This window comes from Acanthopagrus latus, chromosome 2 (assembly GCF_904848185.1).
Source record: "Acanthopagrus latus isolate v.2019 chromosome 2, fAcaLat1.1, whole genome shotgun sequence".
NCBI lineage: Eukaryota > Metazoa > Chordata > Actinopteri > Spariformes > Sparidae > Acanthopagrus > Acanthopagrus latus.
Genome location: NC_051040.1, coordinates 12,478,920 through 12,497,313, shown reverse-complemented (window position 1 = coordinate 12,497,313; position 18,394 = coordinate 12,478,920). Strand labels below are relative to the sequence as shown.

The 18,394-nt window shown below is 39.3% G+C and overlaps 2 protein-coding genes across 4 annotated transcripts in view; one reads left to right on the top strand and one right to left on the bottom strand.

The window, feature by feature from the left end:
• Positions 1 to 819: 819 nt before the first annotated feature.
• smc4 (structural maintenance of chromosomes 4) lies at positions 820 to 18,310 on the bottom strand. Of its 3 annotated transcripts, none has more exons than XM_037119417.1 (24): positions 18,030 to 18,310; positions 16,503 to 16,663; positions 15,328 to 15,518; positions 14,568 to 14,759; positions 13,343 to 13,519; positions 10,986 to 11,150; positions 10,489 to 10,616; positions 10,135 to 10,275; positions 9,737 to 9,887; positions 7,562 to 7,726; positions 7,219 to 7,452; positions 6,920 to 7,105; positions 6,626 to 6,787; positions 6,160 to 6,385; positions 5,540 to 5,616; positions 4,949 to 5,101; positions 4,676 to 4,802; positions 4,333 to 4,522; positions 3,123 to 3,267; positions 2,513 to 2,686; positions 2,143 to 2,325; positions 1,817 to 2,049; positions 1,549 to 1,732; positions 820 to 1,158 (listed from the first exon to the last, which is right to left on the bottom strand). In XM_037119417.1, exons 2-24 carry the CDS (start codon positions 16,651 to 16,653, stop codon positions 994 to 996), a joined length of 3,900 nt encoding a protein of 1,299 aa, XP_036975312.1. In that variant the 5' UTR covers positions 16,654 to 16,663; positions 18,030 to 18,310; the 3' UTR covers positions 820 to 993. The 3 variants fall into 3 exon arrangements, with proteins under 3 accessions (XP_036975312.1, XP_036975302.1, XP_036975321.1); XM_037119407.1 differs by having other exon boundaries at positions 18,094 to 18,310; XM_037119426.1 differs by lacking the exons at positions 16,503 to 16,663; positions 18,030 to 18,310 and adding an exon at positions 16,244 to 16,366.
• Positions 17,566 to 18,394, top strand: part of ift80 (intraflagellar transport 80 homolog (Chlamydomonas)) — a 38,494-nt gene continuing 37,665 nt past the window's right edge. Inside the window, exon 1 of the mRNA XM_037119468.1 lies at positions 17,566 to 17,751. The gene's annotated coding sequence lies outside the window, so the exon portion shown is untranslated. The remainder of the gene's footprint in view (positions 17,752 to 18,394) is intronic.

Below are 18,394 nucleotides of genomic sequence, written 5' to 3'. Positions count from 1 at the left end.
GGATATGATAATCACAAAAGACATAAGAGGTGAGAATTTTACTTCATCATCTATGAGCAAACAAATGTGAACATGAAGGAGCAGAACTCTCCTTTTCCAAGTTTGACTGTCGATGCGCAATAATTTTTTGTGCAAGCATCAGGGTTTCTGTGACTTGTCTTTCCACAGAAACCATTTTTAAGTACAGATTCTATGAAACAATACAGCGATATCCCTGCAGTTGTGGTCTTGACCGATCTTTAAATAAATTCCAGAATCCTTTTTGTCCGAGACTGAGTGACAATGCAGTCGATGCCAAGGCAAGATTGGTGAGTGATTGATGACTTGCAAACAATTGGTCTCCACATGAGATATAAAAAGATAAATAGGCAATATAGAGAACTGATGTTTATTTATCTTTTTTGATTTGCAAAATAACTATTTTTAGCAAGGTAGTGTGCAAATGTTTGCTTGCAGCTTTTTGGTAAAAATGTTAACCAATAAGCAATCACCCTGAAATTACTGCAGCTGGTTACTTACATGAAGACAATCAGTTTTTGTAGTGCTTAAAAAACATACATCAGGCATTATTTAATTAAATGAAATACATATGAATTTGCAGACATTCCCAGAACACGAATCTGAACTAACATATAAACACCTAGATGTGGAGTCTCAAAGAAGACAGGTTATGGGATAAAATAGCCCAAAATGTCCTAAGTATCAGGGCACACATGTTTTTGCCTTTGGTTGTGACTGATTGAAGTTGATGTATATCGGAAGCCTGTCATAAAATTTGATTTAACTACTTGCACAAAACATAAAATAATATGTGTGAAAAAGATTTTTCCAGAAAACATTTATTGGTTTGGATAGAAGTATAAAAACAGCAGCATTTCATTGTAAAGGATAGGTTAAAAAGATACAAAATATTTACATGAGACGTGAAAGGAAAGTGAAAAAGTAGAGAACTTTCTGAGTTCAGCAGAGATCTTTGAGGTTCAATCAGTGACTTTAGTGGACGAGTGCTTCGTTCTCTTTAAACACGATGGTCTTGGGGTTGATTCCAACACTCTTGGTGGTGTTGTGAGTTTTGTAGATGCCGATGAGACGATCAGCGATCTCAAACATGTTGTTCCTCAGGGAGATGATGATGAACTGAGCGTTCTTGGTTTGCTCCTACATGGTGAAATGAGGGAGAAAATACAATTACTTATCTGAAGAGAGACTCAACTGGGATGATTAAACATTTATCTAAAAGCCTTTAAAAAGACAAGTCACAGTGGAGGCAAATAGTTAAAGGCTTAGCACCTTTGATCCTGCTCCCAAAAATCTGTGATTTTCTGAACTCCTCCATTATTCCAGTGTTACACAACAGAAACACTGAGCTCTCATGAGTCAGTGATTACAGCGCTGATTAGCACCACATTTTCTAAAATTAACTTGCTAAAGCAATGCAGTTGGATCAGTGTATTATCCAGCAGCACCCCCTGGATTCATGTTTCACTTTAGGCTCCTCATGACATATTACATAATTTTGTGACTAAAATTGTAATAAAAAATACTCACATAAATGTAACAGGCAACAATGGAGACATTCTTGAAATCAAGAGCAGCATCAATCTCATCCATGAAGTAGAGGGGTGTGGGTTTATAGTGGTGCAGAGCAAACACCAGAGCCAAGGAGCTGAGGGTCTTTTCGCCTCCTGAGAGGTTAAAGATCTTTTTCCAGCTCTTCTTTGGAGGACGCACACTGCAGAGGATGAGCAACAGAAAATTAGGCATCAACAAAAACTGCCTTTGGGCTTTCAGATCTGTGTATTTTCTCATCTGTTACCTGAACATGATGCCCTCAGAGAAAGGATCTAAACTGTCCACAAGCTCCAACTCTGCATCTCCACCCAGTGTGAGCATCTGGTAGTTTTCCTTCAGCTTGTTTGTGATCATGTTGAATCCAGTCATGAACTCGTTGAGCCGCTGTTTGCGCAGGTCCTCGTAGCCACGCTTGAAGGCGTCCCTCTCTGTGGTGATCTCGTCCAGCTGAGCCACGCGCTGCAGGTACAGCTCCTCCTGAAAACACACAGCAGCACATGTTGAATAAAGCACCAGTGGAAGATATACCAAAGACAGTTTATGAGTGTGCCTGTTTATATTTCTGCACACCTTCTTCTTGTACTCTGCAATGGCACCGAGGTTGGGCTTCATCTGAGCACATTGAGTCTCTAATGTGATCATCTTGTTGATAATGATGTTTGGGTCTGAGATTTCTTCAAGTGCGGCAGAAGTAAGGACAGGAAGTTCCTCTGCTGGCTTGTCCTCAATGGTGTGAAGGGACAGCTTGGTAGCCTGAAAAACATTAACAGGAATAATTAACAGAGTCAGACACAAAAATCATTAACCAATTTGAAATATTTAATAGCTTACCAAGTCAAACAACATCAGTATTTGTGAATTATTATATAACTATTTTATTAACATGACCCCCCTGACCCAAAAACTTTAAAGTACACATGCCTCAAACCTCCTGACCCACCTCTTTCTGCCAGTGTTTGATCTTGTTGTTGTGTTCGGTGATGGTGGTCTCGATCTGCTCGATGCGGAGCCGGACGCTGAGGGACTCCTCCTGCAGCGCGTGCTCCTGCTGCTGTAGCACCTTTATCTCCTTCAGCACTCCCTGATACTGCTCTTGCACCTCAGGAAGGGCAGCCTAGAGGACAGGAAATAACAGTGGTACGACTTCATTCAGTGTCTTCCTGAAATTCATTTACATTGGTGATTTCACAGTTACAGCAAGAAAAAAACAAGACTTTTACAGAAGCTCTAATTGGTCCAGAATGAACAACTATAGCCACAGACCCATAATAATATATAGAAATAACTTGCATACTCGAGTCTAGGTGATTAAAGGAAAGTGCCACCTAAGAAATAATTCTGTGAAATATGAGTTCAAGGAAGAATTTATTAGTCTTCATTTTGATTATAAGGATAAAAACTCTTCTATTACTCTTGCATTCCTTATTTTCAAATTACAAAAAGAAGCTTGAACCTAGCTATTAACTTTGCAAGAAAATCTGCCTGGATATATTAAATACAAAATGAAAACAAAAAAAGTCTCAATAATGAAGTGCAGTAAGAGTGCCAACCTCAGCCTCCTGACAGGCCTTCATGATCTCTCCGGCCTCGTCTTCCAGTTTCTTCAGTTGTGCTGTGAGCTCAGCCATCGACTTCTCATTCTCCTCCAGCTCGGCCTGCACACGGTTCACGCTCTCCTCACATTTCTTCAGGTTGCTGCAGAAGGGACACGTACAGCAGAAGACACTGATATTATGAGCCTCTGTCAAGGTGTCCGTGGTTAGAGTGCGTGAGAGTGAGTGGAAAAACCACTGATCAATTCATGTTGAGTCTTACAAAACAAAACTCTTATTGGATGACTGCTGAAGAGCAACCGTCTACAGGGTTCAAGAATCTCAGTTCAGTGACTTTTAACATCATGATCTGACAGCTAACCCTCAAATGCTGTGTATACATAATGTGTTCACTGTATTGAGTAAAGGACACAAATGTTTTGGCAGCACTCAGAATTGCTAAAAAAGGCTAACAGAAACCCTTGCACTGCTGCACTCAGACCCTTACACAAATTAATACAGTATGCTGACATATACAGAAAAGCAGGGGGCAACACTTGTGTGACTATTTACATACAGAAATAAGCAATCAAAGGAATTAGAGGTATTGAAATTCATCTTCAACTTCTTAAACTGTTACATACAAAGTAAAACCTGGAAAATTCTGGGATTAGTGTGAATAGATTAAGTGCAGTTTTTAGTGTGAACATGGTGAGACATTAGCTGAAACAAGGCTGTATTTAACCTCAAGGAAGAAGAACTTTCACACAGGCTGCCTCAGTGTGTCTCACTTCATAAGCTCCACTGTGTTCTTAATTGGCCGGACAGCTCCTCCAGATGAATAAAACCCTGTCACATTGAGCCACCAGTGTCGTTTTGCAGCAACAGACTGCCAGGCTGTCTTGCCCGAATGATCAATCTTAATGTTCCAGCTATAGATAATGATGAATGAATGCCTGTTTAATTTGCTGTCAAAGAAGTCAAACAAACCACTGATAACAATGGGAAGAAGAGAGGACACCCAGCACATTTGTACAGGGTGTCTCCCCCTTGTGACAACAGGAAAGATGTCTTTGCAACTAAATAATTGCAAGGATGGGATGTCACAGCAACACATCATTTTCAATAACAATCAAAAAAAAGTTCAGTGAACACTATAATATGTTAACTTGTGTATACAATGCAAACACATGTAATCGCAGGACATAAATGTGCATCACTCCCTCACCGGTCAGCTGTCTTTATGGCCACTTGAGCCTTGGTTATGGTGGAGGAGCAGTCATCCAGCTCCTTATTGACCTTGTCAAGCTTGTCCTGCTGAGCTTTAAGCTTGTGGCTGTTGATGTCTACAATCAGGGTGTGGAGCCTCTTCACCTCATTCTCCACCTTTCCAGCCTTACTGGATGCTGCCTCATAGTCTGAGAGAAAGACAGAGGGGGTCAGAAACGGGTGAAGAGAATTGAGACTTAATGATAACATTCATGTTAAACTAAGCTTTCCTACATATGACTAGATATGATCATTTAACTTAATAACATATCTAACAATAAAGAATTATCTTCACAGTTTACCTTTCTTGAAGGACTCCAGGCTCTTCTCCATCTGTTTCTGTTTGGTCTTGTCTGGGGCAGCAGCCAGCACATTAGCCTCAAGTTCCTTGATCTGAGGTTTCAGGTGAGTCTCCTGGTCAGCTAGACTCTGGAAGGAAGGAAGGACAGAAGGAAGGAGGACGGAAAGAAGGAAAACACCCAGTCACATAGGCTGGTTGTTATTCAGATCACAAATACACCCAAATAAGTGAAACAGAACACAATGAATGAAAAGGAACAGGGTATCGGTTGTACCGTCATGCTTTTTGCATATTTCTCCAGGGTGTTCTTCATGTCTCGGAGCTGTGGTTGTAGGCGCTGGATGTTCTCCTCAAGCTGCAGCTTTCTTTCCTGGCAGCCATGCAGCTTGGACACCTTTTCATTCAGCTTGCTCTCCATACGGTCGAGCTGCAGAAAACACAAGACAATCACCACGTCTTGTACACCAATCTTATGCTCTGGGGATTATCTGATTGCTGGATCCATATTCATTCATCATCTCAGAATCATTTCTAGGAGATTTGCTTGTGGTTATTTATAATTCTAGCTTCACTTACTGGGAGAAAAGAGTCAGCCTCCTTTTAGAGTGAATAATGTCCAGTTTTATGATACTTATGATGGTGTCTTATGTTGGGATATCCTGATCAATACCGAGTCCCGATCCAATACTTAACTAATATTTTCCTGGATAATACAGCTGCATTTAGAAAAAAAGTACCTGCAGCCATGCTGTTCCTTAATAGTTTTAGGTAGGCACCAAACATTTATTGCTCTAAACTTCAGACCAGAATTATACTCAAAGACATCTGATAAACACCAACAACTACATGTGTATTTTGTACTCACCTCCTCCTGGGAGAACTCAGTGCCAATAGAGGAGCCCATCCTGCCCTTCATTACTCTTCCTCCTCCAGTCATGGTACCTGTGAAGAAAACAAACAAACAAACAAACAAACAAAAACCCCCTACATTACCAAATCTTTTCACTGAGACAGACATTTCTACGTATTAGAGGCTGACAAACACTCCATTTCAATTTTTTAAGGCTGATGAAAACACTGATGCAAAGGGAGTAAAATAATATTCTGTTGATATGTCGACAGACACACAAGTTTTTGCAATGATTCCTCAAATGAGGTTATAAAACATTTATCTGAGGAGGCAGGACATTTTAGATTTTAACATTAAACTTCTGTTGTCTAAACTGACAATAAGCTTCAGTGGGAATTTAATAATTATTAATTACCTCAAGCATTTTGTCTGCCTTATAATCTTGCTCTAAGAAAATAAAAGGCTTTCATATCAGCAATATCGGACATGACATACAATGATACCATCTGTCATAGGCTAATGTCAGCCAAATGATATATTGGTAGGGCTCTAATTTGTATAAGAGCTAGAGGAAGAAAGAGAGAAAGAGAGAGAGAAAGACAGAGAAAAAAGGCAGGTAAAGCTATGACACCCACCGGCCATCTCGATGATCTGTCCCCTCAGGGTGACCACTCTCCAGCGCCTGTCTTTCTGGAAGGCCATCCTTGTGGCCTGCTCCATGTCCTTGGCCACCAGTGTGTCCCTTAGGGCAAAGTAGAAAGCTGGTCGCACACTCTCATTTTTCACTCGCACCATGTCAAAGAGACGAGGGCTGTCCTCTGGAGTGTGAATGGGAGCCATTTTATTCTCCCACACCTTCATCTGAATGAGGAGGAATGAGAAGGAGCAGCGAGATGGGGAGACCATTTGATTTATCAAAAGGAAACACAAACAGCTTAACAAGTTTAAATGTTTGGTAAATATATGTTTATATCCAGAAATCCCACTAACAAACTGGTACAATTTCTTTATGTTGTCTTCTGTATAACATGTATGATAAACCAATCTAGCCTACAAGCGTTTACATTCTCTTGTTGAAGTCCAAACTATTATGATCATTACCTTGTCAAGACCAATGAAGGTGGCAACTCCGATGTTCTGTTCTTTAAGAAACGTTACACATTTCTGAGCTGTGTCAATGGTATCCACCACGATGTTGTCAAGAGCACCACAGCTCGAGGAAATGGCCACATCATACTTCTCATCTATGGCTCCAAGGTCTCCCTACAAGCACAACAGTAAATTATAAAACAAAACTATTATAGACTTCTACTTTTCATTCCAGCCACTGACTGCTGAAAAGTCAAAGAAAGTACATTAATCTGTTGTTGTGTAATTACAAGAGCAGCTTTTTACCAGTCTTCCAAAGATGCCAGGGATTCTGCCACTGTTCTTCTGCTGCATGAGGGCATCCAGGACTTTTCCTCGACTGCGGTTGGATGACAGGGAGCTCTTGGCTTCATCCACCTTCTGCCTCATTTCCCTCACAACTTCCCTAGTCTCAGTATCCATCTTCATCAGCTTTGCCAGCTCTTCCTCGTCCTGCAAAGAAGAAAGAAGCAATTTAACAAGACGATCACACAAATTACATGATACACTGTGCAGAAATACTTCCTAAACAAAATGCTATCCATGAATAATGTTGTTGTTTTTACCCTCTTAAGCTCCTGTTCTTTTTGTGGTATTTTGACTTCCAAGTCTTTAATGGCAGCACGGCGCTCACGCAGCTTGTCAGAGGTAGTCTGAAGTGTCTGCTTGGCAGTGTTGAGCTGTGTCAAAGCTGTGTTGTGGCGGCTAAGGTAGATGTCAAGCTCTGATTGAGACAGTTCCATACGAGATCGAGTCTCATTTACAGCCTTACTGAGCTCCATCAGCTCTTTCTCCTTAGTCTGGAGAAGACAAAAAGATAAGGGGCAAGGTAAGAAGATGAGGAGACACGATTTTACAGATGCAGCAATGTAAAAATGTTTACCATCACAACAAGACGTGTGCACACACCTCTTTGTCCTGTTGCAAGCCACTGGTCTCTTCCTTCAGACTCTCCATCACCTCCTTCAGTTTTTCTTCTTCTTTCACCTTCCGCTTCTCCAGCTCCTCCTTGCGAGCAGTTGCCTCAGAGATGGCCTTTTCACTGCTGGCTGGTACACCGCGCACTTCCTCCAGCTGAAAGATGAGCCAGACAGAAAAACATACAAAAAAAGCTATGAGTTGCGTCTGACTCGTCTAAGCAACAGTGGTTGTACCTGTTTAGATTCAAGTTGAGGACAAAATTAATTTTCCTCATCTTGAAAAAGAAAGGAAAAGTTAATACACACCTAAACCTGCAACACTAGAAATAACCCTTTGCCTCTTAAATTAGATGAGATAAAGGGATCAGTGAAGAGTTTGGAAGAAAATAGGTGTAAAATAAATGGATTGAATATGTTTTACATGTCAGCTACAAGCAACTGTGCTACACATTCAGAAGCTGGCCAAAACACACAACTGTAATCAACTATAAACACACATTCAGAACTGAGCAAGCCCTGGTTAAGACTGGCACAACAGTGCTGCTTGGCAGGGCTGAAACAAGGCAAAGGAGTGGTGTATGTGTGTGTATGTGCATGCACGTGTGTGTATGCGTGTGTGCATATAGTCTATGTTTTGTAGGGTTAACTGCGGGTGAAATGTGAATGTGGCTGCTGGGAGTGTTACACAAGCCAGGCCATAGTTGACTACCACACAGCAGAACACTGCTCCCCAGAGGTCTGCCTGCCTCTGACCAAGACGTTTCCAGAGCACAGCCATTGTAGGTGGAGCAGAGAGAGTTTGAGAGCAGAGAGGGTGATGAGAATATATACCTATGATAACCAGAGATCTCTAAACTGTATGTTAGTATAAAAATGTTCTTGAATAGGTCTGCAAGTTATAGAAACATTAACCTAAGAGACAAGAACATCATTAATGGTGAAACACAGCATGAACAGGCTATCAATAGGCACACACTAACAATCACCTTGTGTGTTACTTCACAGCCCCCTAGTGGCCTGTTTAAGGCAGATAGCCTTTCCTGCCATGAAATTTGATTTACAAGTCTACACAGATTTTATTTTATTTAAACGGATAATGCCAATTAATTGAAAAAATACGCAGGGATTACTCTTTACCCAAGGTAAGAAAAAATATGAAAAATTAAAGCAAGGTCTCAACAGACTTGTTTAATTTTTCAGTCACATGTCAGTAGGAATATTTAAATGTTTTATTGTGCGAAAGCCAATTTCAGTTGCAGTGGGTATTGCTTCATGTTGCTGTAGCCATCACGTAGAATGATGTCAGTTACATTTCTGTGGAATCAATAACTCTTCCAGCAGGAAGGCTTCCCAGTTTATTTTCTAAGTACACCCATTGTTATATTTTCATAAAAACCTATATCATCTTTTAAACTTAAAGAATGTTTCATTTTTACAAACAAATAAAGAACAGAAAAATCTTGAGGAAATTTGTCTTTACAAATTCTTGTTCAATATGCCAAATAAGTCAGTTATATACTTAAATGAAAAGGCAAACAACATAAAATGAACCATAGTTTAAAACAAAAAACATAACAAAAAGCAAAAAAATCGGTACACAAAATATGCCAAACCTGTGAAATAAGGGATGCCTTTAGCAAAAGTGATTCTAAGAAATATGAATTCAAACTAAACATACAAAAGGCACAGATGGATGTTAAAATGTCTTTGTTTAATTCTACAATTCCCCTATCACTTATATGCAAGTTTCTGTAAAGCTTTGAAAAATGGCATTTTCTCTAGGCCTCCAAACAACAGCCCCTTGTGTTTTCTATAAGCAACTGAAATTGTATTGTTAGTGCCCATGTTTCTTTGTTGGCCACAGGACAAAATAAATACAGTAACACTGGAGTGTCATAGCAGTGGTGCTAGCTTGTCATGACTAAGTGCAACCCAGTGTTTGCTAATGGATACGTTTTGTAAAAATTTTTTTTTTTTTTTAAAGGGGGTTACAATTAAGCACTCCTGACAGATTATGAGTCTGTGTGCCTCTGAAAACTGAGGATGCCCACCATGATACTGTCAGAGTGAAATAATCACAACAACTACTGAGTTGCAAACAGTCATTGTTGTCATTGAACTGTGTGTAATAGTAGAGGACAATTCAATTTAAAGGCCAACACACCTTTTCTTTGTCCTTTTCCAGCTGCTTATGCAATTTCTTGTTCTTGCTCTTGGAGTGTTTAATCTTCTCACGAACTTCAACGTCCTGCAGATCCAGCTGGGTGAACTTCTCCTTCTGAGTCTCAATGTACTTGTTGAGCTTATTTTGTTTCCTGGTGGAGAAACAGTATTTTTACTGAGCACGCACATGTCAATTGCATACAAATCAACTGAAATACTAGAGAAACAATGATAATACAAGGAAAAAAACTGAAACAAAAAAAAATTTCAACATAACAAATGAAAACAGGCTCATTCAGTAAAATATAAGAAAAGAAAAAACAAAACGATGTGTATTTTTTGCGACAAATTACTACTGTTACTTCTATACATTTCCAGACAAAGATGAAAATGTCTTACTTCTCCACATTTTTGAGCTCCTGGTTCATTTTCTCAGTCTCCTGTGATATTTTTGCATTTTTCTCAGTGAGCTCCTTGGTGTCCTCCAAGATCTTCTGCTTTTCCTGCTCTTTATCCACCACACGCTTCTGTAGATCATGACTAATGACAAAGAGATAACAGTAAAAACGGTGAGGGGTAAAACCTAATGTACGTATAAAACAAAGACACCAAAGCGTTAAAATTAAAAATAGAATATAAAATAGCATTTTCCTTTGCATCCTCTACACTCCTGTGTGGTCTTCATTTAAATGTTATCACATCTTATTAATGTTTATTTTGTCTTGTGCAGAGAGATGGTGCTGGTGCACTCACACATAATACTGGCACAGCTGACTTTTGTGTTTGAAGATGTCATTCTCCAGAGTAAGGAACTCTACAGCTTTGTTCTTTTCTCCCTCCAAAGCGTTCTTCTCCTTTTCCACCAGCTTCACTCGGTTTAGCTAGGACAGTGAACATATTGCACTAATTAATATCAGGTAAGAAAATTTCAATACAATTCCCAGACCTAAGTCATATGCATAAGCTACATGTTTAAAAGAAGATATATTGCTTTTACAGTGTCTCCATCATTCTCATGCTATGTAATCCTGTACCCCCGTAGTCCCGTATCTTGTTACCTATACAGTACATTTAAATAATACAAAAAAATCCTAAAAATCAAATCAAATCAAATCTTCTGTTCATCTTAGATATGATCACCGAACACATTCGAACACAAAAGAAAGAAACGTCTACTGAAGTCAGGACACAGGACGGAAAGTTGGTTAGCTTATAAGTGTGTGAGCAGATAGTGTATGAGTGTTTGTCACCTTCTCTCCCCTCTGCTCATTGAGTAGCTCAATGCGGCGGGACAGGGTTTGGATGGGTTCCTTAAGGCGGCAGGAACCGATAATGTCCTCCAGGTATTCCAGCATGCCCTCATCATGCTCTGTCTGACCTTTAGGCTTCATCATTGCAATCTGCTCCACCTCGCCCTATTTATGGTCCAGACCAACACATGGACAAAAACATGCAGGCAATTATTCAGGGGAAAAAAATGTAAAGCTCAAAGTTTTATAAAACATCAACTGTAATTTGTAATACTACAATTTCAAATGTTACAAGCAATTACTACTAAGATGTGTGGTTAATAAACTTGCAATAACATATAAGATACAAACAGTGTACCATAAATTAATTTCTAGAGGTTTCCTCTGAGAGCCAGTAGCTTTTCTGACTCAGAAAAAATAGGAATAATCCCCACTACTACAAACACAAATGTATCAATTCAAAACAAAATGAGGACACAAAATAAAAATACTGAAACACCCATTCTTTAAAAAATCAATGGATATGATTCAATCTGACATAAAAAGTGTTGTAGTGTAGTGTCAAAAGTGTAATCACAGACACATTAAACATGCTTCAGAGCTTCAGAACATTCTGAAGTATAAATGATGTTCTAACACACTACCACCCCACCAGCAATAACTATCCAATACAGAACTGGTGTTCAGATTATAATCAATGAATTCAAAGTAATTTAAAAACAAACACTTTTGACAGCATGCAGGTTTTGAATTGTTGTAACTACACACTAGATGAATTTCTAAATACTATACATGTATACTACTTGGAGACAAGTTAAGGACAACACTACAGTGTATTTATATTTGCCTCAACATTTGCTAATTTTATTGTAATATTTTTTTAAAGATAGGCTGGCTTACATTAACAATATTGTGACATAATAAATTACAAGTTAAACATAAATTAAATACATTAAAAACTATGTCACAAATTGTGTTTCATTTATTTGTAGGTGAAAATAAAGGCAGCTCACATACATATTACTTTTATGTATGAAAGAAAAGCAGAAGCCAGGAGGAGGGGGGGAACCACGTCATCCTCTGCTCTGACTAGTACACAAAATAGAGAGCTTCCCCTTAGCCAGAGGCCTGGAAAAGTGACCTTGGAGAACAAGCTAAAGCCTCTTCCCATAGTCATGCAGCCATGTCATAGAGACAGAGAGCTGAAAATCTAACATCCAGGGAGAGTGAGAATGGACATGCGCACGTGCCTTCGCGCATGCACACGCACACACACGCGCGCACACACACACACACAGACACACAGACACACACAAAAGTCGAGCAGGACACATGTAATCAACCAGCTAACCACAAAACCACAGTGGAGGGTAAAAACCAACTGTTCACCTGAAACTACCACATACATTAAAAGTAATTAAATTAAATACAATGTAAAAATTTGAACAAAGATTTAAATCAGCCATTTTGTGCTACTATGACTTCAGTCATCACCCTATAAGCCTTTGGTTAATCAGTAATAATAGGTCGGTCACACATGTAATATAATCTGAAGTGGTAGGAGTGTAACTAGTGAGCAAACTCAGAGCAGCATAAAGCTAAATAAAAAAAATGCATAAAAACCTGACAAGAAAAACAATTTAAAAAACAACACAGGAATGCATTACACTCACAATCAAGGTACAAAAAAAATGTAAAAAAAAAATTAAAAAAGTTTTAAAATGCTGAACCAACATTAAAGCCATGGTAATATGAAGGGTGTTTGATCCGGTCACACTGAAGCAGCACTGCTAATATTGGGGTTGGGGTCATTTCTCACACGCCAATATTTACGTGCTGCTAAAGCGTGGCAGGTACATGGGAAAGGGTGGTCCAACCCAACCTGTCCCCACTGGAGGGTCAACCCCTTCAAAGACCCACCCCCCCGTTACAAAATCTGAGTTAGTTGTTCAACAGCCACTTACATCCAAGTCCATGTATGGGTAAAACTGCATTTTTTCCTTAAAATTCTAAAGCAGCAAAAAATGGTTCGCACCTTTTCCACATTGTTTCAAACCATGATGCGCTGCTATAGCAGTCTAAGGGGCTGGCTGAGAACACATCCTCTCCTTTCCAATCCTAGTGCAACAGGTTATTCCCACAGATAGGCATGGCTTTAAGGTAACCATGTAACATTTTACTCAAAAAGGACTAGGGAATGGGAAGAGAATGAAGAGCAGGGAATCTCTTGACAAAATGGGATGGTCACAGCAAGGAAATAAATAAATAAATAAATAAATAAATAAATAAATAAATAAAGGGGGGGGGAAGCACAGTTAAAAGTGGAGGAGGAAATCAAATAAAAAATTCAAAACTACCTGCAAGATCAGAAATCTGTTGTGGTCTAGGTCAATACCATGGCTTCGGAGTAAAGCCCCCACTTCTTTGAATGTGGCTTTCTTGCCACTGATATGGTAGGCTGAGGAATTGTCTTTGTTGGCTGTCCTGGAAACATAGAACTTGCTGTTGGGGATGACTTCGTAGTCATCTCCTTCCTGGCTCAGAGGGGGAGGGGCAGAAGACACAGAGGAGCTTAGAGGAGAACAGTCCAAGAGAAACTCAAACAGCTCCACACATCAAATGGTAATACTCATAACAGTGACAAATCCACTGAGTGTGGGCAGAAAAACACCCCACTTTAGAAACAATTGAGAAAAGGACTTGTTTAAAAAGCACACAGCCTATCCAGGCCAGCAACTTTATATATAATTAACCAATAACAATATTAATGTGTATTTTACCATTTTACATTTACAAAATTAAAACAACAGGTTGGATAAGACGGTGAGATTCTAAATGCAATGTAAAATGGTGGGTCATTTGCCTAAAGAATTATTAATTTTAAAAACAGGTCTTATAATTCAACTAGTTTACACCACCTCTTTAAAAATATTTTTAAGCTTCAGAAATGGCCAATTGTCAAGCTGGCAGAGTTTATTGAAATTATGGCATTAGTTTAACAACTTCATTTTAATTTACTGTGAACAGATGGACCATACAGAGAGCCCTGGATATATTTAACAGTGGTCAATGCAAAACTTACACACCCTGTGGTAGATCAAATATGGAAACATATTTTACTCAAATTCTCTGAACCACAATCAGTTTTAAAAGTAATTTGTAAGCTATTGTGACAGACTCAATTTGTCTCTTAATACCAACAATCATTTTACCGTCTTTCCCCAATTCAATCAAAACATAGAGCCTGGTCACTAAATGGCACATTCTAAAATTACACAAAAATAAAGGAATCCCTTTGAGGCCATTATGAATTGACTATTGCGTTTGTGGGTGTTAGTTGTAACTTTCATGACTGATTTGAGTCGGTGTTTAGTCACTGGTGTTATGATTATGTAGCAATATCAGCTCATTAGCACTGAGGAAAAAAAAATACATTTAAAATTCATGAAAAATATCTTCCACAGGAAAATACTTCTAGTCACCCCCTTTCTCTATGGACTGTGTATTGATTAATTTAGGAGAGCCAGAGTGAGTGTAGTGTGTATCTGTGTGACAGAGATATAGATAGAGAGATATATATACCTTATCAATAATCTTTTGAAAGTGCACCTCCACAGTACAGCTTTGCACATCTTTGTGTTTATCAGAGCTGTGAATCAGCACTGAGAGCTTTTTCGATCTGATCTTTTGAGCTCTATATCCAAACACAAAGAGCATCGAATCTATCACATTGGACTTCCCACTTCCATTTGGACCAATGATGCATGAAAAGCGCTGAGAGAAAGATAAAAATGTATGTAAATCAATTATATATAAATACTGCATCCACAAACAAATAATTTAAAAGGTCATAACAACAGTTGCTATATGTGAGCATTTCAGCATAGTAATATTGTGACAGTGAATGTCTCCCATGTGGGTGTAGTTAAGATTTTTTTTAATACACTTTTATTTGCAAAATAATGAGGGGAGCACAAAAAGGTGAAAAGACAAAGTTTAAAGAAAGTCATCATTTAAGTGAAATGTTAGCACATCACTAGATCACTATCCCTTGTACAATACACCCACTAAATCAAAATGGAGGAGTGTGACTTTTTCCACTTTGAAGAAAAAATATAAAAAAATTAAATAAATGTTATAATGTAGTGACACTAATATTTGTGTACTTCTTTGTGTCTAACACTACACAAGGCAACATGTTAACAGCTACACAATGTGAAATTTAACACAAATAAAATTAAAGAGACAAACACTTCAAATGGTGGTAAATCTGTGAGCTTTACACAACATATTAAAGTATTTCCAACGCAGGGTTGACATTTGTAAACATGTCAGGTCGTACCTTGTGAAAAGGCCCCAGAATCTGCTCGCCTGCGTATGATTTAAAGTTGCGATTAACTAAATGTGTTATCATCAGGCGAGGAGCGCCCGGTTCATTGGTCATTGCTGGGGGCGGGGGTGGAGGGATGCTACCGAGAATCTCCTCCAAACTTCGATTATCAACCGCCTCGGCAGCTTCCCCCTGAGACGGATCTGTGGCACAGAAAAAAAGTAACTTTTAATCCTCTGTGCGAGTCGTTTCAGGTGGGGGACAGTGGTGCATGGGGGAGGGGTAGAGGAGCAGAAAAAACCAAACAAACAAACAAAACACAGGCAGCAAGTTACAACAGCAGTCACTCAACGACTCCCGAGAAAGTTGACAGGCGTTATTTTTCTTTGTTCTGAAAACAAGAGCCAAACCCGAAAAAAGAAGAGAGATCATCGCCGCTTTTGAACAAAACCACAATATTCTACAAACGCTCTCCATGAGAAGCGTTGATACGTGAGAGTAGATGCGCCACATTAATTTCGTCGATATTAAATAACCAAAGTGTACATTTCGATCACCAACGTCACGTTTTCACTCATGCTGAACAGCACTCGTAACACAGACAGGGAAAACCTTGTTTAGTGAGCATAATGTATAACGTTTACCCGACTATGTTGCCATCACACCAAGCCACAACGACCTGTCCAAAATCTATTGTGCTCACATAAGCATAAACAAGCTAATGGTCGATGTTTGTAAATTAAAACCTTGTAAACAGACACCCAGTAAAGCTTTTCAACATCATCTAGACACCGAACATCACTTAATGTGCACCTAAAGCTTCGTGTTCAAATTATCATACAAATGACATATTATCAAGTTATAAGCATTAAAACAAACACCGTTTTTGAAGATTACATAAAACGTTTCATTATCCGAAATACATTACCTCGTTTGCTGAGGAGATCCGAGGAAGAAGTGCACTCGACGATATCAAAATCATCCCAAAAATCATAAGACATTTATTGATGACTGACACTTCAGAAAAAAATATACCAGCCATTCTATCTACGTGTTGAGAATTAAGCAAGAAAAAAACTCCACGGCTGTGCCAATTGGCCACAAGCAATACAGCAATACACGCAACGCCATTGAGTGAACACAACTTATTTAGATTCACAGACACCAAAACACCCTTTGTTACTTGCCAGTTGTCGGCGGTGCCTCCTCTTGGGCCATTGGAGTTGGTTTCTTGAGGGGGGGTACATCCAGCTCGTCTTCGGAGTCATCCCGAGGCTGCGACCCTTTCCCTTTTGGCTTGGCGGAGGCAGTTGAGATCTTTGCCGTTTTAGATGGCATGATTTGAAATCTGAAGGGGTCATTGGTAAAAAAGGAATATCCATGAGTGGTTTTTGTGCCTGTCAATCTCCCAACTCCACTTTTAGTCGGTCACACGCAGCTACCGTTGTCAGGCTTAAACCATTACCACAGTCAGCGCTCACTGCCGCCCATCTGTTAGTCGGTACATTTTACATATGATAACTACTTGTTTTATTTTACATCAACATGAATAAACGGATTTGTCACCTAAACAAAGTGAGTTATTAATGGCTCTCAGTCTGATAACATTACAGATTGTAGCGATCAAGATGCGTTGTGATTGTAGCGAATTAGATGCTATTCTAACCCTAAACCCAAATAAAAGTATAAAATAATGAGCTGCTCCTTTGACAAACAATCTTGGTAATCTCCTGCACCTTAAGGGGGCATTTGATTTGCGCGTCACAAAGTTCCAATGATGTGGAAAAAAAAATGGAAAATGAGGTTAACGCAACGTCAACTGGATAACAAATTCAGTTAATATGCAAATAGCTAAAATCTCTCCCCACAGCCCTCAGCCCAGCCTATGTTATATGATCACTGCTGACGAAATTAGACGCAGGAAAACAGGCTCTCTAGATGGTGGTAAAGTCGTCCTAAATTGATCGAGGTCCCAAACTGACAACGATATTATTTAATCCCCTCATCTTTTATGTAGGGGGCGGAGGTGTACACGGGGCAACCTAACTCGCTAGCTAATTGGAAAGCACGTTCAAACTACCAATGTTGCTTAACGGTAACGTTAGACTAATATTAAGATTATAGATACACATACGTGTGCCACATAAGTTATGTTCAATAACTTGGTAACTTAATGCCAGCTTGGTCACTCGATTATAAATACACGTAGCATTAACAATTAACTTTGCCACGTAACTGCAACTGTAAATATTCAGTTAGCTGCTGTAACGATAGCTGATGTAGAATAACGAAGCAGAGCTAACGCTAACGAAATGGCTAACTTTGATTAGCAAATGTATGTGCGTTGTGGACCTATAACGTTAACGCAATACTGCAACGTGAACTGTAGTCAAAGTTAGCGTTACCTGAACAGAAAGGGCGCTTAACTTCGCTAACGTAAGTACTTGACGTTAGTCAGAGTAAGACCTTGCTGCTCAAAGTTTCGCAACATTAACATTTGCTTAGACAAAGTTGCATGTAACAGTTAGGGGTGTGTGTATGTGTGTGTCTACGAAAAAGCTAATTTTGTATTAAATATAATAGAAGGCAGAAAAGTGATCATCTGCAACTACATCATGAAATACTGTTAACCTCGGTCAACTCGTTTTCCAAAGTAACTGCAGTATAACCTCAAGTTAACGTGTTGGTAGTGTTAAGTCTAGTTAGGTACTAACGTTATGCATTTCAGCAAGTAGACGGAACCCAGTCATTACTCTCAGCTAAAATGTTTCCCTGTACCTTCTTCAACACGAGCGCGTTCTGTTAAGAGTCTTCCTTTCCGAGTAAAATCACGATTTCGGAAGAAAAGGTGTTCGTTAATCCAAAAAATGGCAACTATAATCCACAAAATTTAGCCCCGTGTCATTCCGTGTCGCTCTCCTGCCTGAAAACTCTAACTTGTAAATGGCGCCTAAACTGTGCTGTCGAACCAAATTCGTTACAAACTGACGCAAGGCACCATGGAACGTTCAAAGGGCAAGGGAAAAAAAAAGACGAAATTCAAAAAAGGGGACGAAGCCAACTCCGCCTCGTTCCAAAT